Here is a 21,705-nt window from a genome sequence, read left to right as displayed (position 1 = left end):
CAAGTATAAACATTTGACATGACTGCTGTCGAAAATCTGACATTCATTTATTGTAATTCTTAAATCTGTTCTGGTAATAGGGAATGATCCTCATATTGTTAGATGATTAGAAATGATGTCATTACATTAAACCACAGTCATTTCTACAGCAAAAAAGCTATTTTGTAACATTTTTAAATCTTTTATATAATGTGATTATCCTTTTATTGTAAGCTGAAATATTCAAAACCTCCAAGGCACTCTCTTTTCATATATATTTAAAATGCCTTTATTCTCATGACATAACTATATTTAACCTATAAGTCCAACGTGTTCATCCGAAGCCTTCATCAGGGACAAGACAGGCGTCCATGAACATATTGAATTCTTTTCTATAGGTGTTTCACCAATAGAGGTAAATCCACCTTCAACTTCCACACAGGATGTGAGGGTTTTTTTTTTTGTTTTTTTTTTTACCAGTAAAGGGTCTTTATAAACAGGGGTGCACATAAGTGGTCATTCGCTGTCAAAATAAAAGACGCGTACCAGATAAGAAGTTGCAACGTTTGCGTACATATAGAGTGGGATTTTCACGGCATATTCTGCACCACAACTCTGTGCATTCATCATTTGTTTGAAGCCAGCTCACCTCCTGCAACCTCTTTTCCGAGAATACGCACTTCTTTTGCGGTTCGGACTCCTTCTGACATTTCTTTGAAGGTGGAGGAACACCAAGTAATTGCTTAAAGGAGCTTGCTTCTTCGACACCTTTAAGAGTTCTAAACACATGTCTGTCCTCCTCCAGAAAAGCTTATGTACGCAAAAGTGTGTTGCAACTTCTTATCTGGTGCGTGTCTTTTATTTTGACAGCAAATGCGCACCTTATGTGCACCCCTGTTTATAAAGGTCATTTCTACTGTAGGCCCTTTACCTTACAAGGTCATCACCTGTTGTTGTTGTTTGGTTATTTTGTCAGGCTCAGGAGGGACTCGGAGGCAGACCGTCACTTAAGTTCGTGATTTATTTACACACACACACACACACACACACACACACACACACACACACACACACACACACACACACACACACACACACACCAGGTGCGAATATATACAGGTGAGGGGGCACAGCAAGAGGGTCTCCGGGAAGCACAGGCACGGGAAGAAGAGGGCTATGTACAAAATCCACTGAAGCTCAGGTAGCTCGGACTCCGGCTTTAGCTCACCAACGGCGGTCCTCAGGCTGGCGAGAATCCTGGCACAGAGAGGAAAGGCAGGTGAGTAGTGGCACGACAGAAACTCGAAAAACGGCTCAGATAAGTGATGACACTGACGAGTGTTACACAATAACCCAGCGAGGAAGCACTCTCAGCAGCCGCCTTAAGAAGTGAGTGAGATGATTGCTTGCAGGTGTCCGAGCCAGGGGCTGGAGCCGTCATGACTCCGCCCCGGTAGAGCGCAGTGCAGGGGAGAGAGAGAGATGCAGCACAACAAAAACACTTGTAGCCATACAGAGTCAGCCGAGAAGGCACAGGGTCATGACAGTACCCCCCCCCCCCCCCCTCAACGGGAGCCCCTCGGCGACCCACCCGGCTTACCCGGATGCCGCCGGTGAAACTCGTGGAGCAGACCAGGAGCCAGAACCGCTGACCGGGGCACCCAGGAACGTTCCTCTGGCCCGTAGCCCTCCCAGTCCACCAGGTACTGGACATCCCGCCCCCGCGAGTCCATAATGCGGGTGATGTTAAACACTTCCTGCCCATCCACGAGCCGGGCGGGCGGAGGGGGCCCGGAAGGAGGGCACAACGGGCTGGAGAGCACGGGCTTGACCTGGGAGACATGGAAAACATTATGGATACGCATATTGCGAGGCAGCTTCAGACGGACGGATACCGGATTGACCAGGGCCTCAATCTCAAACGGACCGATGAAAGCCGGGGAAAGTTTCTTCGACTCTGCACGAAGGGGAACAAAGCGTGAGGAGAGCCATACCTGTTGCCCAACTGTATAGGCAGGCGCAGGGATCCGGTGGCGGTCAGCGATCTCCTTATTGCGCTCCGCCGTCCGCAGCAGAGCGGCTCGGGTGGACCGCCAGGCCCGGCGGCACCTGCGGAAATGATGTTGTACCGATGGGACGGCATGCTCACCCTCCACGGCCGGGAACAGGGGTGGTTGGTAGCCCAATGAGGCTTCGAACGGCGACAGTCCAGTGGCTGAAGAGGTCAGGCAGTTGTGGGCGTACTCAATCCAGGGGAGCTGCTCGCTCCAAGTGGCCTGGTTGAGAGAGACGACACAGCGGAGTGCCGCTTCGAGCTCTTGGTTGGTACGCTCGGCCTGTCCATTGCTCTGAGGGTGGAAGCCCGAAGAGAGACTGACCGCGGCGCCGATCTGCACGCAGAACTCCTTCCAAACCCGAGAGGTAAATTGGGGTCCCCGGTCGGAAACGATGTCCATCGGAATGCCATGAAGCCGGAAGACGTGGGTGGTGAGCAGCTGGGCGGTCTCCAGGGCTGTAGGGAGCTTGGGGAGGGCGATGAAATGAGCTGACTTAGAAAAACGGTCAACAATAGTGAGGATGGTGGTGTTACCGGATGACGGTGGGAGCCCCGTAACGAAGTCCAGCGCTATGTGAGACCATGGCCGTCCTGGCGCGGGGAGTGGTTGAAGAAGCCCGGCGGGTGGTCGGTTGGGACGTTTGTTCCGGGCACACGTGGTGCACGCCATAACGTACTCCCTGGCGTCCTTGTCCAAGGTGGGCCACCAGAAAAATCGCTGCAGGAAGGTGATGGTGCGGCGGGCTCCTGGATGACAGGTGAACCGGGCAGTGTGGCCCCAGTGGAGTACCTGAGGTCGGACAGCAGCAGGGACAAACAACCGACCAGGGGGCCCGTCCCCGGGTCGGGGTCAGTATCCTGGGCCTCGCGCACGAGAGCTTCGATCTCCCATGTGACAGCTCCAATAACACAGGTAGCTGGAAGAATCGGTTCTGGATCGGAGTCTCCTTCCGTACTGGAAAACTGACGGGAGAGTGCATCGGGCTTCACGTTGCGCGACCCTGGTCTGTAAGTGATGGTGAAATTGAATCTTGTGAAGAAGAGGGCCCACCTGGCTTGTCGTGAATTTAGGCGTTTGGCGGACCGGATGTACTCAAGGTTCTTATGGTCGGTCCACACGATGAATGGGTGTTCCGCGCCCTCAAGCCAGTGCCTCCACTCCTCCAGGGCCAGTTTGACCGCTAGCAGCTCCCGATCACCGATGCCGTAGTTCTGTTCTGCGGGTGAGAGACGACGAGAAAAGAATGCACAGGGATGGAGCGTACCTTCAAATCGTTGAGACAGAACTGCTCCCACTCCAGAGTCCGAAGCATCCACCTCCACCACGAACGGTTGCCTGAGGTTGGGCTGACGGAGGATGGGGGCGGTAGTGAACTTCTCCTTTAGTAGGGAAAAGGCCTCCTGAGCAGAGAGGTCCCACTGAAAAGGAACTTTGGGAGAGGTAAGCGCAGTGAGAGGTGAGGCGATCTTACTGTAGTCCTTTATGAAGCGTCGGTGGAAGTTGGCGAATCCTAGGAACCGTCGGAGTTGCTGGCGGTTCGGCGGTTGAGGCCAGTCCACCACGGCCCGGACCTTCTCGGGGTCAGGTTTGAGATCCCCCTGAGAGATGATATAGCCAAGGAAGGCCACAGTGTCAACGTGAAATTCACATTTCTCCGCTTTCACGAACAACCGGTTCTCCAGGAGGCGCTGCAGGACCTGCCTCACGTGACTCTCGTGCTCCGCCTGGGACTTAGAGAAAATGAGAATATCATCAAGGTACACAAAAGCACATCGATTAATAAAATCCCTCAGAACATCGTTAACAAGGGCCTGGAAGACCGCGGGCGCATTGGTTAAGCCAAAGGGCATGACGAGATACTCATAGTGTCCGATATGAGTGTTGAAAGCGGTCTTCCACTCATCTCCCTCCCGGATCCTCACCAGGTGGTAAGCGTTTCGCAGGTCCAGTTTGCTGAACACCGTGGCCCCCTGGAGTAGTTCGAAAGCAGAATTAAGGAGGGGAAGAGGGTACTTGTTCTTTACTGTGATCTTGTTGAGGCCGCGGTAATCAATACATGGCCGGAGCGTCTTGTCTTTCTTGGCAACAAAGAAGAAACCTGCCCCCACGGGGGAGGATGACGGGCGAATTAACCCAGCAGCCAGAGAGTCGTTGACGTATCTCTCCATGGTTTCCCTTTCGGGCTGTGTGAGGCTGTAGAGGCGGCCAGAGGGGAGAGGCGCCCCAGGGAGAAGATCAATGGCACAGTCATAGGGCCGGTGTGGTGGAAGCGAGCCCGCCTCATCCTTACTAAAAACTGCTGCGAGGTCATGATAGACGGAAGGAACCGAAAACAGCTCTGGTGACTTTGAAGGCTTCCCGGGGGGGGGGGGAGAGGCAGGTCATGTGGCAGCCCACACCCCACCCCATAACTTGCTCCTTCTTCCAGTCGATGTGTGGGTTGTGTTGTGAAAGCCATGGATAACCTAGTACGAGCGGGGTTACTGGAGCCTTAAACACACAGAAACAAACGTTCTCAACGTGGTTACCGGAGAGAGTGAGTGTGACAGGTAGGGTGACGTGCGTTATGTCAGGCAACCGGTGACCAGACAGGGCGGACACGCGGAGAGGATGAGGCAGTGGTCGTGTGCCAATGCTGAGCTTGGAGACTAGCGACGCATCAATGAAATTCTGTTCTGCACCAGAGTCAATTAACACAGAGAGGGAATGGGACAACGACCGGAGGGTGAGTTTAGCAGGCAGCTTGTTGCTGGACAGGTCGCCCACCAGTACCCTCTCAATTACTGGCGGGCGCCTCCTTTTGCCAGCGCCGGGCAGGCAGAGATGTAATGCCCCTTGCGACCGCAATACAGACACTCACCCGCGGAAAACCGGCGTTGTCGCTCTGCAGGGGTGAGTCCAGAACGTCCCAGCTGCATGGGTACCTCCTCCTCAGTTCCAAAAGCTCTAGCCTCCCGTGCGTCGGGTTGGGGCTCCCGAAAAGCCAGGGGCTCGCGAAACTGCTGTCTTTGTGAGCTCTGGCGCGCCCGCAGGCGATCATCCACCTGAATACACAGGGACATCAAAGCATTTAGAGAAGCAGGAAGCTCACGCATCATTATCTCATCCTTGAGCTCTTCGCGGATATTATTTAACAGAGTGGTCTTCAGGGCCTCAGGTCCCCATTTGGTCTGTGCAGCTAGAGTCCAGAAATCAACAGAAAAGTCAGCCATGCTTCGCCTACCTTGCTTCAGATTAATCAAACGATAGCCAGCTGCCTCTGTACTAGAGCCTTTATCAAACACCGACTTGAAGCGCGACAGGAAGTCGTCATAAGACATTCCGGGGCAAGCCTGCAGCTGGGCCTGGGCCCAGGCCAGGGCTCGATCACGTAGTAGCTGGGTGACGTAAGCGATCTTAACCCCGTCAGAAACAAACACATGGGGCAGTAATTGAAAGTGCATAGAACACTGCAACAAAAATCCCGCACATTTTCCCATCTCCCCAGAAAAAGCCTCAGGTGAAGGCAAAAGCTTATCCAGCGAAACCGCGGAGGCTACTGATGCTACCGCGCTAGCAGCCTGGGTAGCTGTGGCTGTTGTAGTGACGGCAGGAGCGTGCGTTACCTGGGGAGGGGCCGCGGGAGGCTGGTCCTCGGCCAGCGGAATCCGTTGGGCGAAGGCCTGCGTTAGAGACGCCACGTCTCCGCTGAGCTTCACCAGCATTTGTTCGTGTCGGTGCAGAAGCTCCTCCAGAGACATAGGGGCTGTCGCTGCCGAGGCTGGGCCTGCTGAGTCCATAGCGGTGGCTGGATTATTCTGTCAGGCTCAGGAGGGACTCGGAGGCAGACCGTCACTTAAGTTCGTGATTTATTTACACACACAGACACCAGGTGCGAATATATACAGGTGAGGGGGCACAGGAAGAGGGTCTCCGGGAAGCACAGGCACGGGAAGAAGAGGGCTATGTACAAAATCCACTGAAGCTCAGGTAGCTCGGACTCCGGCTTTAGCTCACCAACGGCGGTCCTCAGGCTGGCGAGAATCCTGGCACAGAGAGGAAAGGCAGGTGAGTAGTGGCACGACAGAAACTCGAAAAACGGCTCAGATAAGTGATGACACTGACGAGTGTTACACAATAACCCAGCGAGGAAGCACTCTCAGCAGCCGCCTTAAGAAGTGAGTGAGATGATTGCTTGCAGGTGTCCGAGCCAGGGGCTGGAGCCGTCATGACTCCGCCCCGGTAGAGCGCAGTGCAGGGGAGAGAGAGAGATGCAGCACAACAAAAACACTTGTAGCCATACAGAGTCAGCCGAGAAGGCACAGGGTCATGACATATTTAAAGAAATGAAATGTGAATGAATTGAATTAAAACGCCACCAGCAAGAGGACTCGTCCACAAACCTGGACAAATTCAGTCAAAATCAGACAAGAAAATGATTTCATTTACTGACCTATAATTTATAAATCCAAATTTCTTCCCTTTGGCTAAAGCTCTTTTGTATTTCTTTGTAGTCAGGGCTGGACTGGTAATCTGGCATTTTCAAGATGTAACGACGCACTTTGGGGCAATGAGCCGTCTTGAAGGGCTTCTGTACAAGCACTTACAGCGGCCCATTTTAATTACTGACACTGGATTACCCAAATCAGACCTCTTAACTCAACCGCCCGCACCTTTTGGAAAAAGTTTAGTGAGGAAGAAGTGGCTAAAAGGTGGAGCTGAAAAGCTGAGAGAAAACAATAAAAAACAAACTAATAATAGAATCCTCTCAAATTAGCTGACACGTTAACTGTCGGTGCTGCTGCACCAACAGTAGCACCAGCATCCAGAGGTGGGAAGTAAGTACAAATGCTTTGTTACTGTACTTAAGTAGAATTTTCAGCTATCTGTACTTTACTTATTTTTTATGTTTCTTCACGACATAACGTTTCAACAACATTTCTATCATCTCAACAAACATCAGCACACACACAAACCCATCGTGTGTAGTTACAGCTGCTGTGTTACTCAGGCAGAGAAACAAAAGAGAGGTAACTGCACTCAGAGATGGAGAAAGACAGGACAGGAAAGGAAGAAGAGAGGTTAAATTTAAAGGTAATGACTGCTCAGTGATACCTGATAAACTGCAGATTTAAATGTGTGATGTCATAATTTATATAAATACATTTTTGTGTCATATTAATATAGCAGAAGGTCCAGTTACCTGTGCATAAAAATGGATGGTAGAATTGTCCTTCAGGGAGCTACTTTTTACTTTGAGTGCATTTCAGAGCCTGTACTTTTTCACTTTTACTTGAGTAAAGAAATTGATCAACACTTTTACTGGATTTTTTTAACACACGTATCTGTACTTGTATCCTTTCCAAAGAGTACATCAAATGGAAGCGCTTCTTAAAACAACTTGAAGTGATCCTCTTTTGAAACAGTCCTATTTTTATAGAGTTCACTGCAAACAGGTTTCAAATAGGTATTCCTGGTTGGCTGAATAGCTTTCCAGGGTACAGTAAAGTACTCTAAGGTACAGGCTGAACTGCTGTCAGGTGAGTGGGTATAATTTTGTATTTCAGTCTTCTATTATGTTGAAATTACTCTCCCACTAAGTCCACAAACTCTAATGGGCAGTAACTTAGTTTGATTTGCAGTAATGTATATATTGTTTATTGCTGTGTAACAGTACACTGGTCCAAAACCGAGACACTCATATATCTACGTATTATTTTTCTTTTAGCATAAATAAAAACTGAAATGATTTGACTTTATTATTATTGAATGGTGTTTCATAACTACCACATATAGAAAAAAAATCATTACATTAAAATAATTGGTAAATTAAGATAATGTTTAACCTACTAATATATGGGAGAGAGAGAGAGATAGACCAGAACAGAATGTGATAATTTAGCCCTTAAGCCATGACACATGCATAACATATAACTATAAAATATGAAAACCAGCTCGAGGCAGATGGCTATCCCTCCCTGAGCCCTGTTTTACCAGAGATCTCTTACCTTGAAAAGAAGTTCTTCTTTCCTACCCTCCCTTCATGATGCTTGCTCATAGGGGATCATTAGGTTTTTTCTGTAATATTGTACTGCACTGGTGCTCTGTAAATAAATACAACCAAGACATCAAAAATATATCTGCAGACAGTAACAGACGAATCCAGCTACTCTACACCTGGTGACAAAACAAAAACAAGTGATTCTACTATTTAATCTTTTACTTTATGACCCTATTGTGTATATTTCTGTGTATTTATTGTTCATCTGTGATAGAACTTGGATAAATGGCAGTCTGTCAGAATCAGAAACCAAAAAACATTGAATGCTGAACGGGAATAGTAGGGGATAGGTGTAAAAAGCACCTTTACAGTTCTGGACTGGAAATAGGGGGAAAGTTAACAGAATTTTTCTGTCATTTTTTTGTTCTTTAATAGAAAAAATGTTTTAATCATAAATATACTTTGATTGGTATGCAATTATGTTTTTCAACAAATTGATGCATTCTCATGAACTTCGAGTTAATCCATTAAAAATACACAGGAGCAGCACCGGTTTGTCCCGTCATCTTGAATACAGATGGACTGCCATTCTGTGTGTGTGTGGCTAGAGATAGTCTGCATATGAAGTACACCTCATGTTACACATGAAAATGTGCATAAACATAATTACACACAATATTATTCTATTTTTTTCATATTTATATCCTGTTCATAGCCTGTACATAGCTTGTGCTCACAGCCTGTACATACTTATAGTTATAGCATATTCATAACATACTTCATACCGTGTACATATTACATACCGTAATCGACCCATTTCTGTAATATACTTACATATCTATGTTATTGCTAATATATATTGTAATATATCTATATCACTAAAGCACTTCTGGATGGATGCAAACTGCATTTCGTTGCCCTGTACCTGTGACATGTGCAATGACAATAAAGTTGAATTCTATTCTATTCTATGCTATTACTCATTGTCAGCAAATTAGATATGTTTTCACACAGCTGACAATAAGCTGGTTAAACAACAACAGCTGGTTATAAGCTATTATTATGCCAGCTAATGGCTGAGAAGCAGCTTGAATATATTTTCACATCATATGAGACTTTATTCGATAAGAGTTCAACAATACTCGATCCACTTCCAAGAAGGTTTCACGAACAGCAGCTAACAGTTGCTAACAGCAACAAAAACAGCAGCTCTTACCAACAGAAAAGTTCACGGGTATCAGACAGAAGTGAGCTTCACTGACTCGTTGACTCGTATTGAACTTTCACAAAGTTTTACAGCTTCCTCCTGAATAAATAAATGTGAACAGATAAAAACGTTGGACAACGCGCTTTTAGTCATTTTAAAGCAAAAATCGAACTTGTTTTAATCATCACAATGACAATCAAATCTCAGTTTAATATTGCAAGATAGTTTAACTGCGTGCAAAGACAAGAAAGAAGATTTAAGTTCTAAAAATATATGTATGCCCACTTCAGAGCACATGCATTTTTACATCAACAGACCAGACTTATGTATGAGTCATAATGGAAAGAAGTGAGAGAGAATTTTAAACTTCACTGCATTTCTGTCAGCTTCAGTCGTGTCATCGAGAGCAGAGACAGGAAGTCGGCCATACTGTGTCTTCACCATTCTTTCTGCATTTATGACCAAAATGGCTGAATAAGTACACATGTCCTCAGTGTCACTATGTGCGCAGAGAATAGGAGAAACCTAGTCCTCAATAATGTATCTCTGGATTCCCAGTTTCATATATTCATGTAGTATTCCCTTACTGTGTATGCATTATACATGTTTCACTGTAAAGCCTGTTGGGATTGAGGCATTTCTTACCTGCTTTAGAACTGTGTACCCTCTGCTATGCAATCCCTTACCTAAAAATTTAATGTTACCATCAACAGGATTTACTGTAGTTCAAGCTTGGACCGAAGTAAAGACACTTTTAACACCATAGCCACAGAAGTTTGCTTTCAACTTTACATTAAATATTTCCTTAGACCAACTTGCCATCTATGGCACGTTGGGTCTCGGTTTTTTCTGGTCTCTGAAGGGTTTCTGTGCGCTTTTATCTTAAAAGAGAGAGAGAGGGAGTGCAGGAGGATATAAGAAATGAGAGGACATTGGAAATTGCTTTATTACTTTTCACTCAAGCTCAGTGCCAGACTTGGAGGTGAGGTGAAATCATTAACAGGAGGCCATTATGCTGCCAAGAGAATATCCCTAAGGCAGACCAGCACAGTTATTCACTACTGTGTGATTTAGAAATACATCAGGAAAGAGTGTCTTACATTTCAGTGTTTGAGGGAATCTATTAAAGATAACCAAGTGGCACAGAGAAACCACCGTTACCTGGGTGATAAAAATCATGTGAGTAAAGAGAAAATATGTATTTTTGGAACCTCAGACTTTAAACACTTGGAACAAGAAAAAGGGGCCACACATGTGCCCCTCTGTGCTGCCTGCCAGCTGGAAAGCAAAGCTCCAGAAGTCACTGATCCTGCACAAGTCCTGCCCTGCATCCTCGTTGAAATGCATAAAACTGTTTGGTCTTCAAAGCACAGCACAATCTATATTTCCTGACTGCTATCATTACTTGCATCCCATTAAACGGCATGTTATTCTCCATTGTGTGCCCCTTTTCCAGATAAACTCCACTTGGCATCTTCACTCCTCCAGCAGCCATGGCTCTCTCTGTATCTGGAGGAACCGTGTTCACTGTACTCCTCATTAGCAGGTAAGAAAGGACAACCACTGGGATCTACAGCCGCAAAGTCATCAGCCATGTCAGATTCTAATTTCTAACAACACCAAAGCTTTGTAGTCAATGAGCTCAGGAGGAGATACTTAGTCGCATCATTTTTGTGTAAACCATCAATACTCAATAACAACTCTTCATGCATCAGACAAAAAGCATTGAAACTCCATGCCTACACTGATGACACTGCTGAGCAGAATCGATGAGGCAGCATCCAGCACCACATGGATGCAATTGGTGTTAAAATCCCTGCAGAGGTCGTATGGTGAGAATGATGGGATGCTTTGGTGCACATTTGTATGCTGTTGGGAACCAAAGCCTCTGCTCTTCTTGCAGTTTATTCTCAAATTATAGAGTGCACTATGCACATTCTAGATAAGACAAACCCTCTGGCTCATACTGAAAACAGCTATAAGATATGCTCTGTATAGTGCAGCACTTCTTTTCACAAAAAGCTATGGGATTTTTGTGTTGTGGCAGGTTCCTGCCACCTAAGGGCCTCATTTATTAAGCACTTCTAAAATATACATTTATATTAAAAATATAAGTCTGCTCAAAAGTCATAAATGGTGCACACAAAAGAAAATAAATCAGCTTTATACTATAAGAACACGAAGGCACTTTTCACTTTAGAAATCCCAGTATACCTGGAAGTGAAGTCCAGCTTTCTACATAACCTATCTAACCATAAAGAGCCAATGACAAGCCTATGTCATAGACTGTATATAAAAGATTTTTTTTTTTTTTTTGATTTTGATTTTATTGACTTGACTATGCTGAAATCACTGACTGGATTTGGATTGTTAGCATACTATGTTTATTTATTTGTGTATTTGTAAGAGTAGTCAAAGTGCTAAGTTATAAGCTAATGCTAGTGTAAGCTAATGCTAGCAAACAAACTTCTTTTTAATAAGGTACTATGAGCTCTGCATAGGGTTGCCAACCGTCCCTTAAAAAACGGAATCGTCCCGTATTTAGAAACAAAAGCACACGTCCCGTATTGAGCTAATAAGGGACGCACTTTGTCCCGTAATACAGTGAGAATCAAAAGTAGTCTATAAATGTTAATGGAATTAACGCTTTGTTGGAAAACATAATTCCCAGCCCCTCTCCTGCTTTGTGACCAATGAGCTGACAGCACACTTATGACAATTCGAGTATGACAATTCAGATTATCTCATTGGTCGAGGAAAGGTCGCTTGCGGAGAAAATACCGGAAGACAACAGATGACCACAACAACAAGCATGGCCAACAGGGAAACAAACGCCGACACTGCGGTGCAAGTCTCGGATGACAGTACACCTAAAGCTGGGCAGACACTGCGATTTTTTTCAGTCACGTTATTCAGCTCTTGCTCAAACTGCACGATTGACTCGCAGGGATTAGAAGTTTGCAGGTCACGATGCAGGTCTCACACTATACGGCCCGATGCTCTGATGCGACCTGAGTGCTCACACTGTGCCAACATAACATGAAGGTTATAACAGAAAATCTGTCGCTCGCTCTCTCTGTCTTTCACTCACACAGACACACCACCATCAACTTTGCTGAATTGCTAATGAAAAACATGATCAGGCAGCTGTGATTAGGGTTGCCAACTCCCTGAAAAATAAATAAGGGACACCTCGTGGCCAGGGCCGGGCGACCCAGTTGTCTTCACCCTTCCCAGTGTGGTAGCTCTTTTTTTGTGTGTGTGAAATTATTTTTTAACCATTTGACTTGAACTTGATTTAAGCAGATGCATATTCTTTGTGATATGACCATATGGGAAACAAATGATCATTTAGCCATTTATTTTTAGCTCACAATGACAACATTAACACAATAAAACAGGTCTCTTTCTTAAACAGAAGCCTGTCATGCTTAACTTTTGAGAATATAAGTAAATCTTTCTTTAAAAGAACTCTGTCCTGCTTAACTTAAAATTATATAAATTAATAGAAAGCAATAGAACGAAAAACATTCTTGTAACAGTGCACATTTAGTGCATTTAGTACAGTTGGCTTCAGTTGAGGTATTATTTCAGCTTTTCTAATGCTAATCAGCTGCTCCTGTTTGTAAACCCACTTGTTCCCATGATTACGCATCTTAACTCATCATCATTATTCATCTATGTATTACTTTTATGTATTAGTGATCTATTTGTTGTAATCATCTATCCTTGCAGTTGTTTATTACACAAAATAAATTATATTATTACACTTCTGGCCACATAGCGCTGATATTCACTGCACATGCCCATATTAACCTTAACCAGAGGGTTTAAAAAAAACAAACCAGTGTTTACATACCATATCTGCTTCTGCCGTGGCCTGGCGGACAAAAAATTGGTAAAGGGTTCCCCGAGCTTTCATGCCCCTCATGTTCTTCATGTGCCCACCAATAGAAGCATGCCTATGGAAAAAGTGCGCCGGCACACAGTGCAGTGCGCTTTATAGTGCACTTTTCCAGCCAGGTGTTTTCCTTTTCCCATTCCTCCCTGTACTTTTGCAGCCTTTTTCTTTCTTTCTCTGAGCGAACAAACATTGCTGCTCTAATGCTGGGCTCACACTGTGCGATTTTTGGCCCATTTTGAGCCGATTTTTGAGTCGTGCGACCGATTTGGTGATCAGCCCGATTTTGGCCTTCATCGTGCGTCGTGTAGTATACGTGGGGTAACGAGAAGCGATTAACACCTCACGACCAGCTCCCGATCATCAATCGCTCGTGAGGGTGTCACCGCAGCTGCTCACGCGCAAACACGTAAACGTCGGTGAAAAAGACGTTGCAGCACAGCTGTGCAGCGTGTGATCTGGACACAAGCGATGGAGGCACAACTTGTAGAACTTTGGAAAGCTCATCCGAGCCTTTTCCATGTGGCATCACAAAATTATCACGACCACAACAACCGTGAAAATAGTTGGATTTACATTGCTGCTCAATCACAGCTGCCTGATCAATGTTTTTCATTAGCAATTTAGCAAAGTTGATGTGGTGGTGTGTCTGTGTGAGTGAAAGACAGAGAGAGCGAGCGACAGATTTTCTGTTATAACCTTCATTTTATGGACGCACAGTGTGCCGTCCGAGACTTGCACCGCAGTGTCGGCGTTTGTTTCCCTGTTGGCCATGCTTGTTGTTGTGGTCATCGGTTGTCTTCCGATATTTTCTCCGTAAGCGACCTTTCCTCAACCAATGAGATGAGCGGTAATCTGACTTGTCATACTCGAATTGTCATAAGTGTGCTGTCAGCTCATTGGTCACAAAGCAGGAGAGGGGCTGGGAATTATGTTTTCAAACAAAGCGTTAATTCCATTAAAAGTTATAGACTACTTTTGATTCTCACTGTATTACGGGACAAAGTGCGTCCCTTATTAGCTCAATACGGGACGTGTACTTTTGTTTCGAAATACGGGACGATTCCGTTTTTTAAGGGACGGTTGGCAACCCTAGCTGTGATTGAGCAGCAGTGTAAATCCAACTATTTTCACGGTTGTTGTGGTCGTGATAATTTTGTGATGCCACATCGAAAAGGCTCGGATGAGCTTTCCAAAGTTCTACAAGTGCCTCCATCACTTGTGTCCAGATCACACGCTGCACAGCCGTGCTGCGCCGTCTTTTTCACCGATGTTTACGTGTTTGCGCATGAGCAGTGTGAGCGGCTGTGGTGAGACCCTCACGAGCGATTGATGATCGGGAGCTGGTCGTGAGGTGTTAATCGCTTCTCGTTACCCCACGTATACTACACGATGCACGATGAAGGCCAAAATCGGGCCGATCACCAAATCGGTCGCACGACTCAAAAATCGGCTCAAAATGGGCCAAAAATCGCACAGTGTAAGCCCAGCATTAGAGCAGCAATGTTTGTTCGCTCAGAGAAAGAAAAGAAAAAAGGCTGCAAAAGTACAGGGAGGAATGGGAAAAGGAAAACACCTGGCTGGGAAAGTGCACGATAACACCTATAAAGCGCACTGCACTGTGTGCCGGCGCACTTTTTCCATAGGCATGCTTCTAGTGGTGGGCACAAGAAGAACATGAGGGGCGTGAAAGCTCGGGGAACCCTTTACCAATTTTTTGTCCACCAGGCCACGGCAGAAGCAGATATGGTATGTAAACACTGGTTTGTTTTTTTTAAACCCTCTGGTTAAGGTTAATATGGGCATGTGCAGTGAATATCAGGGCTATGTGGCCAGAAGTGTAATAATATCATTTATTTTGTGTAATAAACAACTGCAAGGATGGATGATTACAACAAATAGATGAATAATACATAAAAGTAATACATAGATGAATAATGATGATGAGTTAAGGTGCGTAATCATGGGAACAAGCGGGTTTACAAACAGGAGCAGCTGATTAGCATTAGAAAAGCTGAAATAATACCTCAACTGAAGCCAACTGTACTAAATGCACTATATGTGCACTGTTACAAGAATATTTTTCGTTCTATTGCTTTCTATTAATTTATATAATTTTAAGTTAAGCAGGACAGAGTTCTTTTAAAGAAAGATTTACTTATATTCTCAAAAGTTAAGCATGACAGGCTTCTGTTTAAGAAAGAGACCTGTTTTATTGTGTTAATGTTGTCATTTTGAGCTAAAAATAAATGGCTAAATGATCATTTGTTTCCCATATGGTCATATCACAAAGAATATGCATCTGCTTAAATCAAATTCAAGTCAAATGGTTAAAAAATAATTTCACACACACAAAAAAAGAGCTACCACACTGGGAAGGGTGAAGACAACTGGGTTGCCCGGCCCTGGCCACGAGGTGTCCCTTATTTATTTTTCAGGGAGTTGGCAACCCTAGCTCTGCACATGCACATACAGATACCTGCTAATTCATTTCAAGTAACACACTAGAACAATAGTAGAATTTCACTCACCAAAATGATCCAACATCATCAGAACGCAGGTTGAGAGGTCCAGTTCAATAACTCAACAGAAGTGAGGCCTAGCAGACAGCTGCTGGCTACATGTCAGTCTCCACCCTGTTTTTATGAAGAGGGAAATTACCAACTGATACTAAAATAACTCTTCCAGGTTGTAAATATGTCGGTTTAGTGGTGTGCAGATCGGATTCTTCTGCCTGTCATAGTGGTACAAAATACGGCTGTATAAATGGCTCGCTCACTCGTGGAGTCATGTGTGGAGCTATTTCAGCTCCACAAACAGCCAAGACATGGTTTGCAAGGCCACAAATCAATCAAGTCAATTATAACACAGAATTTGGTGATGACTAGAGGAGGAGAGGGACAGGTACTGCTAGGGTGAGATTAGCACACACTATGGTGATGCACACTACTTTTTAGTATGATTTTCCAAACACATTAAGTTTTTCTACAAAGTATCGGTATCGGATCAGTATTGCTGATTCAAAGCTGAAATGTACTTGGTATTGGATGAGAAAAGAAATCAGTGGTATCACACATCACTAGTTTCTTAGTTTAAGTTTGGCCTTTTAAGATGGCATTTCCACAGTGGCTTCATTTTAAGCCTTGGTGGGTGCCGGCTGATATGCGCAGAAATGAGCTTATCAATGGTTCTTATAATCATTACTTTTTCTGGCAGTATCTGCGCATTAATCATGCAGCGTTATGCACAGTTGGCATTGCAACATTTACACATTCACAGCAATGAGGCTGATTGATTCACAATTTGACCAAATGATCTCTATAGTTAATGGTAGCCTGCTGGAATCTGCAAGTAAAAGTCTTGAGAGACTCTCAGAATAAGAATAAGCCCGTTCGGTTTACATGAAAAGGAGGAACCTATATTCATCTATACACTTCGATATTGATACAGTCGATGTCAAAGAAAGAGTTTCTTGAATCCACTTCGCTCATCCTGCATTTCAACAGCTGGACTGTGGACCCCCTCTACTCTCCTCTCTGGGGGTTGTGAATGGGATGGTGAGACACCACTGGAAACTGGAAACTGTGCTACTGTTGGCTTAAGACAAAAAGAATAGGAAAGAGTGAAGATGTGTTAGGAGGCAGCGGGAGAAAAGGAAAAGCAGATGTGGAAATGAGAGTAGTGATTTTTAATGTAGTATAGTAGTAATATAACTGGTAAACGGAGAGAGGAGGCTGGTATTATGGCAAAAAGGAAAGTAGAAATAATGTGTGCAGGGGATGTGGAAAAGGAAGCAAGGCCAGGAGCACTCGAGGTGGATCGAAGCTGTTCTACCATGGTGTAGATAAAAAGAGAAATGGAGTAGGAGGGATCTTGCAGAAAGAGTATATAAACAGTGTTGTGGAGGTGGAGAGTGTCAGACAGGATCACGAGTTTGAAGCTGGAAATCGAAGGGGTGATGTTAAATGCTGGCAGTATGTATGCCCAACAGGTTGGATGTCAGTTAGAAGAGAAAGAGGAATTTTGGAGGAAGTTAGGTGAAGTGTAGAGAGTGTCCCCAGGGGGGAAAGAGTGGCAATTGGAGGTGATTTCAATGGACATGTAGGTGAAAGGAACAGAGGTGACGATGACTGAGCGGCAGTATGGCTTCATGCCAGAGAAAGAGCGCTACAGATGTGATCTTTGTTTTGAAAATGTTGATGGAGAAGTACAGGGGAGGTCAGGAGGAGCTTCAATGTATATGATAGGGTGCCAAAAGAGGATCTGTGATCATGTATATATGAGTCAGGAGTGGCTGAGAAGTATATGAGGTTGGCGTAGGACATGTATGATGACAGTGATGAGGTGTGCAGTACCAGTGACAGATGGCTTTAAGGTGGGGCTGGGATTACATCAGGGATCAGCTTTGAGCATCTTCTTGTTTGCAGTGGTGATGGACAGGCTGGCAGATGAGGTCTGGCAGGAGTCTCTAAGGACTAAGGTGTAAGCAGATGATGTGATCTGTAATGCAAGTAGGGAGCAGGTGGGAGAAAGCCTGGAGAGGTGGAGGTATGCAGTGGAAAGAATAATGAAAATCAGAATGCATGCGAGGCAGGTGGAAAAGGAAACGTAGAAGCAGAAATATTGAAGGTTAATGAGTTTAAATAACTGGGGTTAACCATCCAGAGCAGTGTTGTTGGACATGAGAGGTGAAGAAAAGTGTGCAGGGTGGAGCGGGTGGAAACAAGTGTCAGGGGTGATTTGTGACAGAAGGATAGTGGCAAGAGTGAAATGGATTTAGATGAAGGATGGTAGTAAGTCCTGCTATGATGGTTTGTAGATAGTGGCACTGACAAAAACACAGGAGGCAGAACTGAAGGTGGCAGAGGTGAAGGGAGGAAGAAAGTGACAAGATGTTTTACCAGGAGTGACTAAAATGGACAGGATTAGAAATGAGTATATCAGAGGGGCAGCTCAGGTTGAGCAGCTTGGAGACAAAGTTGGAGCCCTGAGATGGTTTGGACATGTGCAGAGGAGGGATAGTGCATATATTGGACACAGGATGCTGAAGAGGAAGGCCTCAGAGATGATTCACTGATGTAAAGAGGATGCTAGGGATAAGGTGAGATGGAGCAAGGTGATCAGCTCTGAAGACCCTTAAAGGGAGCAGAAATTCAACAGGTGGGACAACCCTAAGTACAGTTGCAGTGGCTCAGTGTGGGGAAAAGAATCCCAACTCCAAAATTCCTAGCGTGAGCTCCAGTAGACTTTATAGTGTACAGGCTGTGATCAGCTGACCTGCTGCTCTTTGTGGATTTACAAAACTTAATGAACAACATGTCAACAATTTCACAAGCTGTCTTGGCTGGCTTCCATTTCCTACACTAGTAGTATACTGTATATTGTCTCATACTAGACCTACAGCTGGTATAAAGGTTGAATTCAGTGAATTAATCTATCCGTAAGTACTAAAGCCACTATGCACCAGTCCGACGCAGTGCTTTATTATATATTCGTCACAGTACAGCAATCTAATCTCTTTATTCCATCCAACTACTGTATATTTTCTTGGAAAATTTAAATAACACAATTATTAAATAATTATTAAATAATATTAAATAACACACTGGAAATACAGCAGCTGGATCTTAGACTAACAACACACTGTGCGACAAACTGCACTCAAACAGTCTGTGTGTTTGTGTTTGCTGATAGAAACGCTACATTTGAAATTACCTGATGGTTAAAAAAACTTCCTTTGTGCTCACACCTCTTCTGTAGTGCTAGCTAAATGCTAAATGACCTGTATTTGTATAGCGCTTTACTTAGTCCCTAAGGACCCCAAAGCGCTTTACATATTCAGTCATCCACACATTCACACACTGGTGATGGCAAGCTACATTGTAGCCACAGCCACCTTGGGGCATACTGACAGAGGCGAGGCTGCTGGACACTGATGCCACCGGACCCTCTGACCACCACCAGTAGGGAACGGGTTAAGTGTCTTGCCCAAGGACACAACGACCAAGACTGTCGGAGCCGGGGCTCGAACCGGCAACCTTACGATTACAAGATGAACTGCCGACTCTTGAGCCACGATCGCCAAGTACTGAAGCAACAACTTACAGACACCTGCACTCGTTCCTGCTTACTTTAACCGCTGAGTACTATAAATGATACAGATGAGTCAGAAGTAATAAGCCTGTATTAAAAATGTGAGGGGTAGAAAGTGCAGATATTTATGGAGTAATATATGGAGTAAAAGTAAAAAGTTGTCAGAAAAATAAATACTCAAGTAAAGTCCAGATACCTGAAAATTCTACTTTAGTACAGTAACAAAGTGTTTTTACTCACTTTCAGATCAGGTTTTATTTATTTTTTACGTTAACATAGCTAAACAAAGACAGTGACCATGTAAAATTAATGTGGTATCATGGCCACTGTGAACATGTAAACATGTGAACCAAAGTACAGTCTCAACTTGGCTAACACTGAGTATACCAGAAGAAGGCAGCTGCTGTAGCCTGACCTCTAGTGCAGAGCTTTGATGTTGAAACACACTATAAAAAGAGTCAGCCATCACTGACACCCATCCGAAACAATGAGAACGAGCTTAGCAAGCAGCTTTGTCCTGCTTTGGCTTGTGTTTGTGTTTGCAGAGGTGTTTCAGTGGAACAATGTGCATCCCAAAATGAAACGATGGGCTGAAATTTCAGGCGTTTGATTTGTGTTTTGCAGCATTGTGTTTGCAAGGCATATATGTAGGCCAGTCGGCTCAGAGTACCAAAATGACGAACGATTCTTGTGTGTTAGTGTGGCTCTTGCTTTTAGAGGGAAAGTGCTGTGGGTCTGTTAGGTTGTTGCAGTTCCATCTCTTCTTTTTGATCATTTGGCAGACCTTTGCATTACTCGAGTGACAAATCCAACCTCTTTTTTTGTTTTTAACTGCATTCATCTTGTGCTTCAGAGGCAAAGTTGTGTGAGTAATTTAACGATGAATAAAATTAATTTTGTTAAGAAAAGTACAAAATAAATACATCAGATAATATAAATTTACTTGATTATTATTTATTATTAAAACAATCAAAGATGTTCGCATGTCAGCTTATCTGCTAGCAATGGGTGCTTATGGGTGGGATGGTATGCCGATCAACTGGTTGTCTCGTTGTCGCAAAAACCTGATCCAACTTTCAGGATCTAAACAAGATCCAGTCCAAATTTTAGATTGATGTTTTCCTAGTATGGACAACATGGAAGCTCAGCGTCCCATCAGCAAATCCTTTTAGTGCTCAGCTCTCACGCTTTAATAGACAAAGCAAAACCTCTTAAGACCAACAACTGACGGCAAACCTTTATTACAGGTAACAAGCTGAAGCAGTTTGAGTCATGTAGGTCACACCGTCAGTTGGAATGATCTGTTTAGAGTCTGGAACATTTGGTGTTTTGCTTGTTGTTGAGGATGTGGTACACCACCAATGTAGCTGAGCCATAAGAGACATGCTTATTAATGCTTTACTGTCAGTCATGCCTCCTTTCATGTCCGTGTGGCACTTGGTGAAAATCCCGGCAGCACTGGAGCATCGTTTTTCTCCTGAAGTAAAAAGAACAAAAGGAGGAATTGAAGAGGAGAGACTGAAGATCACAGCTGATCACAGCTGAGTAGAAATAAATACAGTCATCTGTAGCTTTGTTTGGCAAATTTACTGACTGTTAGTTAACTGTTGCAATGCTGCAGACAGCACATACATATGTAGAAGATGATCAGCATGCTACGTATAACATAGCCACCCCAGTTGAAAACAATTGTTTTCTTTTAAATTGCAGTTATTAGAGGGCTTAAGTTAAGTTAAGCACAAGAAACAAAACATTATCTTTTTAAGTTAAGCTTCTGAAGTGGTTTACCCAACAGAATGCCAAGCTCTTTAACTGAAACGAGTTTTTAAATGCAGAAATCTAATTTTTGTTGTTATCAACAAATTTTTAAATTACCTGTTTTAAAAAACACCCTAGGAAAAACTGTAAAGCTAATCATGATGTTTTGATTAAGATGTCAAATTACAGTGATAGTTTTAGTGGTTGAGGTTGATTCATTTTTGTCTTCTCAGGCAAACCTGAGAGCTTAAAATAGTATGAGCACAATGGTATAAAACAAGTGTTCATTTCGTTATATAATGAATGAAAAAACTATAATTCTTAGTTTTAAACAGATTTTAAGACAGATTTCTGACTTCTTGTTTTGTTTATAAGTAAAATACATAAAATTGTTAACCACTGTAAATAACAATGGGCGAAGCATGACGTGCATAGAATAGTCAGGTCAGCTATGACTGAGCAGTTGCTATTCATGTGGAAGGGTTTAGTCTAATAAGGACTGCAATCCACGGTAAAGCCAGTCCTTTATTCGATGAAGCAGCTTTAGATTAAAGGTTATATTTTTGATTTTGTAACCAGACGTAAATGTATTCCTCTGCAAGTCATTCAGCAACCCACATGTGCAAACACGAGCTCCAGCATCAAAGCGGCCAGGCTTGATTTCTCATTTAATCTGTTTCAATAGAGGCTTAATAATTTAAAGTAGCACCATAATACTGCATATAGGCAC

General features: G+C 44.1%; 1 protein-coding gene across 2 annotated transcripts in view; it reads left to right on the top strand.

The window, feature by feature from the left end:
- The window catches only part of LOC146561453 (gamma-aminobutyric acid receptor subunit pi), an 87,371-nt gene that overhangs the window by 13,944 nt on the left and 51,722 nt on the right, over window positions 1-21,705 (top strand). For both annotated transcript variants that reach the window (XM_085297567.1, XM_085297566.1), the window contains one exon: window positions 10,680-10,769. In XM_085297567.1, the coding sequence (XP_085153693.1) occupies window positions 10,717-10,769 (53 nt within the window). In that variant the 5' untranslated portion in view covers window positions 10,680-10,716. The remainder of the gene's footprint in view (window positions 1-10,679; window positions 10,770-21,705) is intronic.

The sequence above is a fragment of the Mchenga conophoros genome, linkage group LG13 (assembly GCF_057382185.1).
Source record: "Mchenga conophoros isolate Kocher_MC1m ecotype Shallow Benthic linkage group LG13, M_conophoros_male_GT1.1, whole genome shotgun sequence".
Classification (NCBI taxonomy): Eukaryota; Metazoa; Chordata; class Actinopteri; order Cichliformes; family Cichlidae; genus Mchenga; species Mchenga conophoros.
Note: the sequence above shows the minus strand (reverse complement) of the source record. Positions and strands in the feature narration are given on the sequence as shown.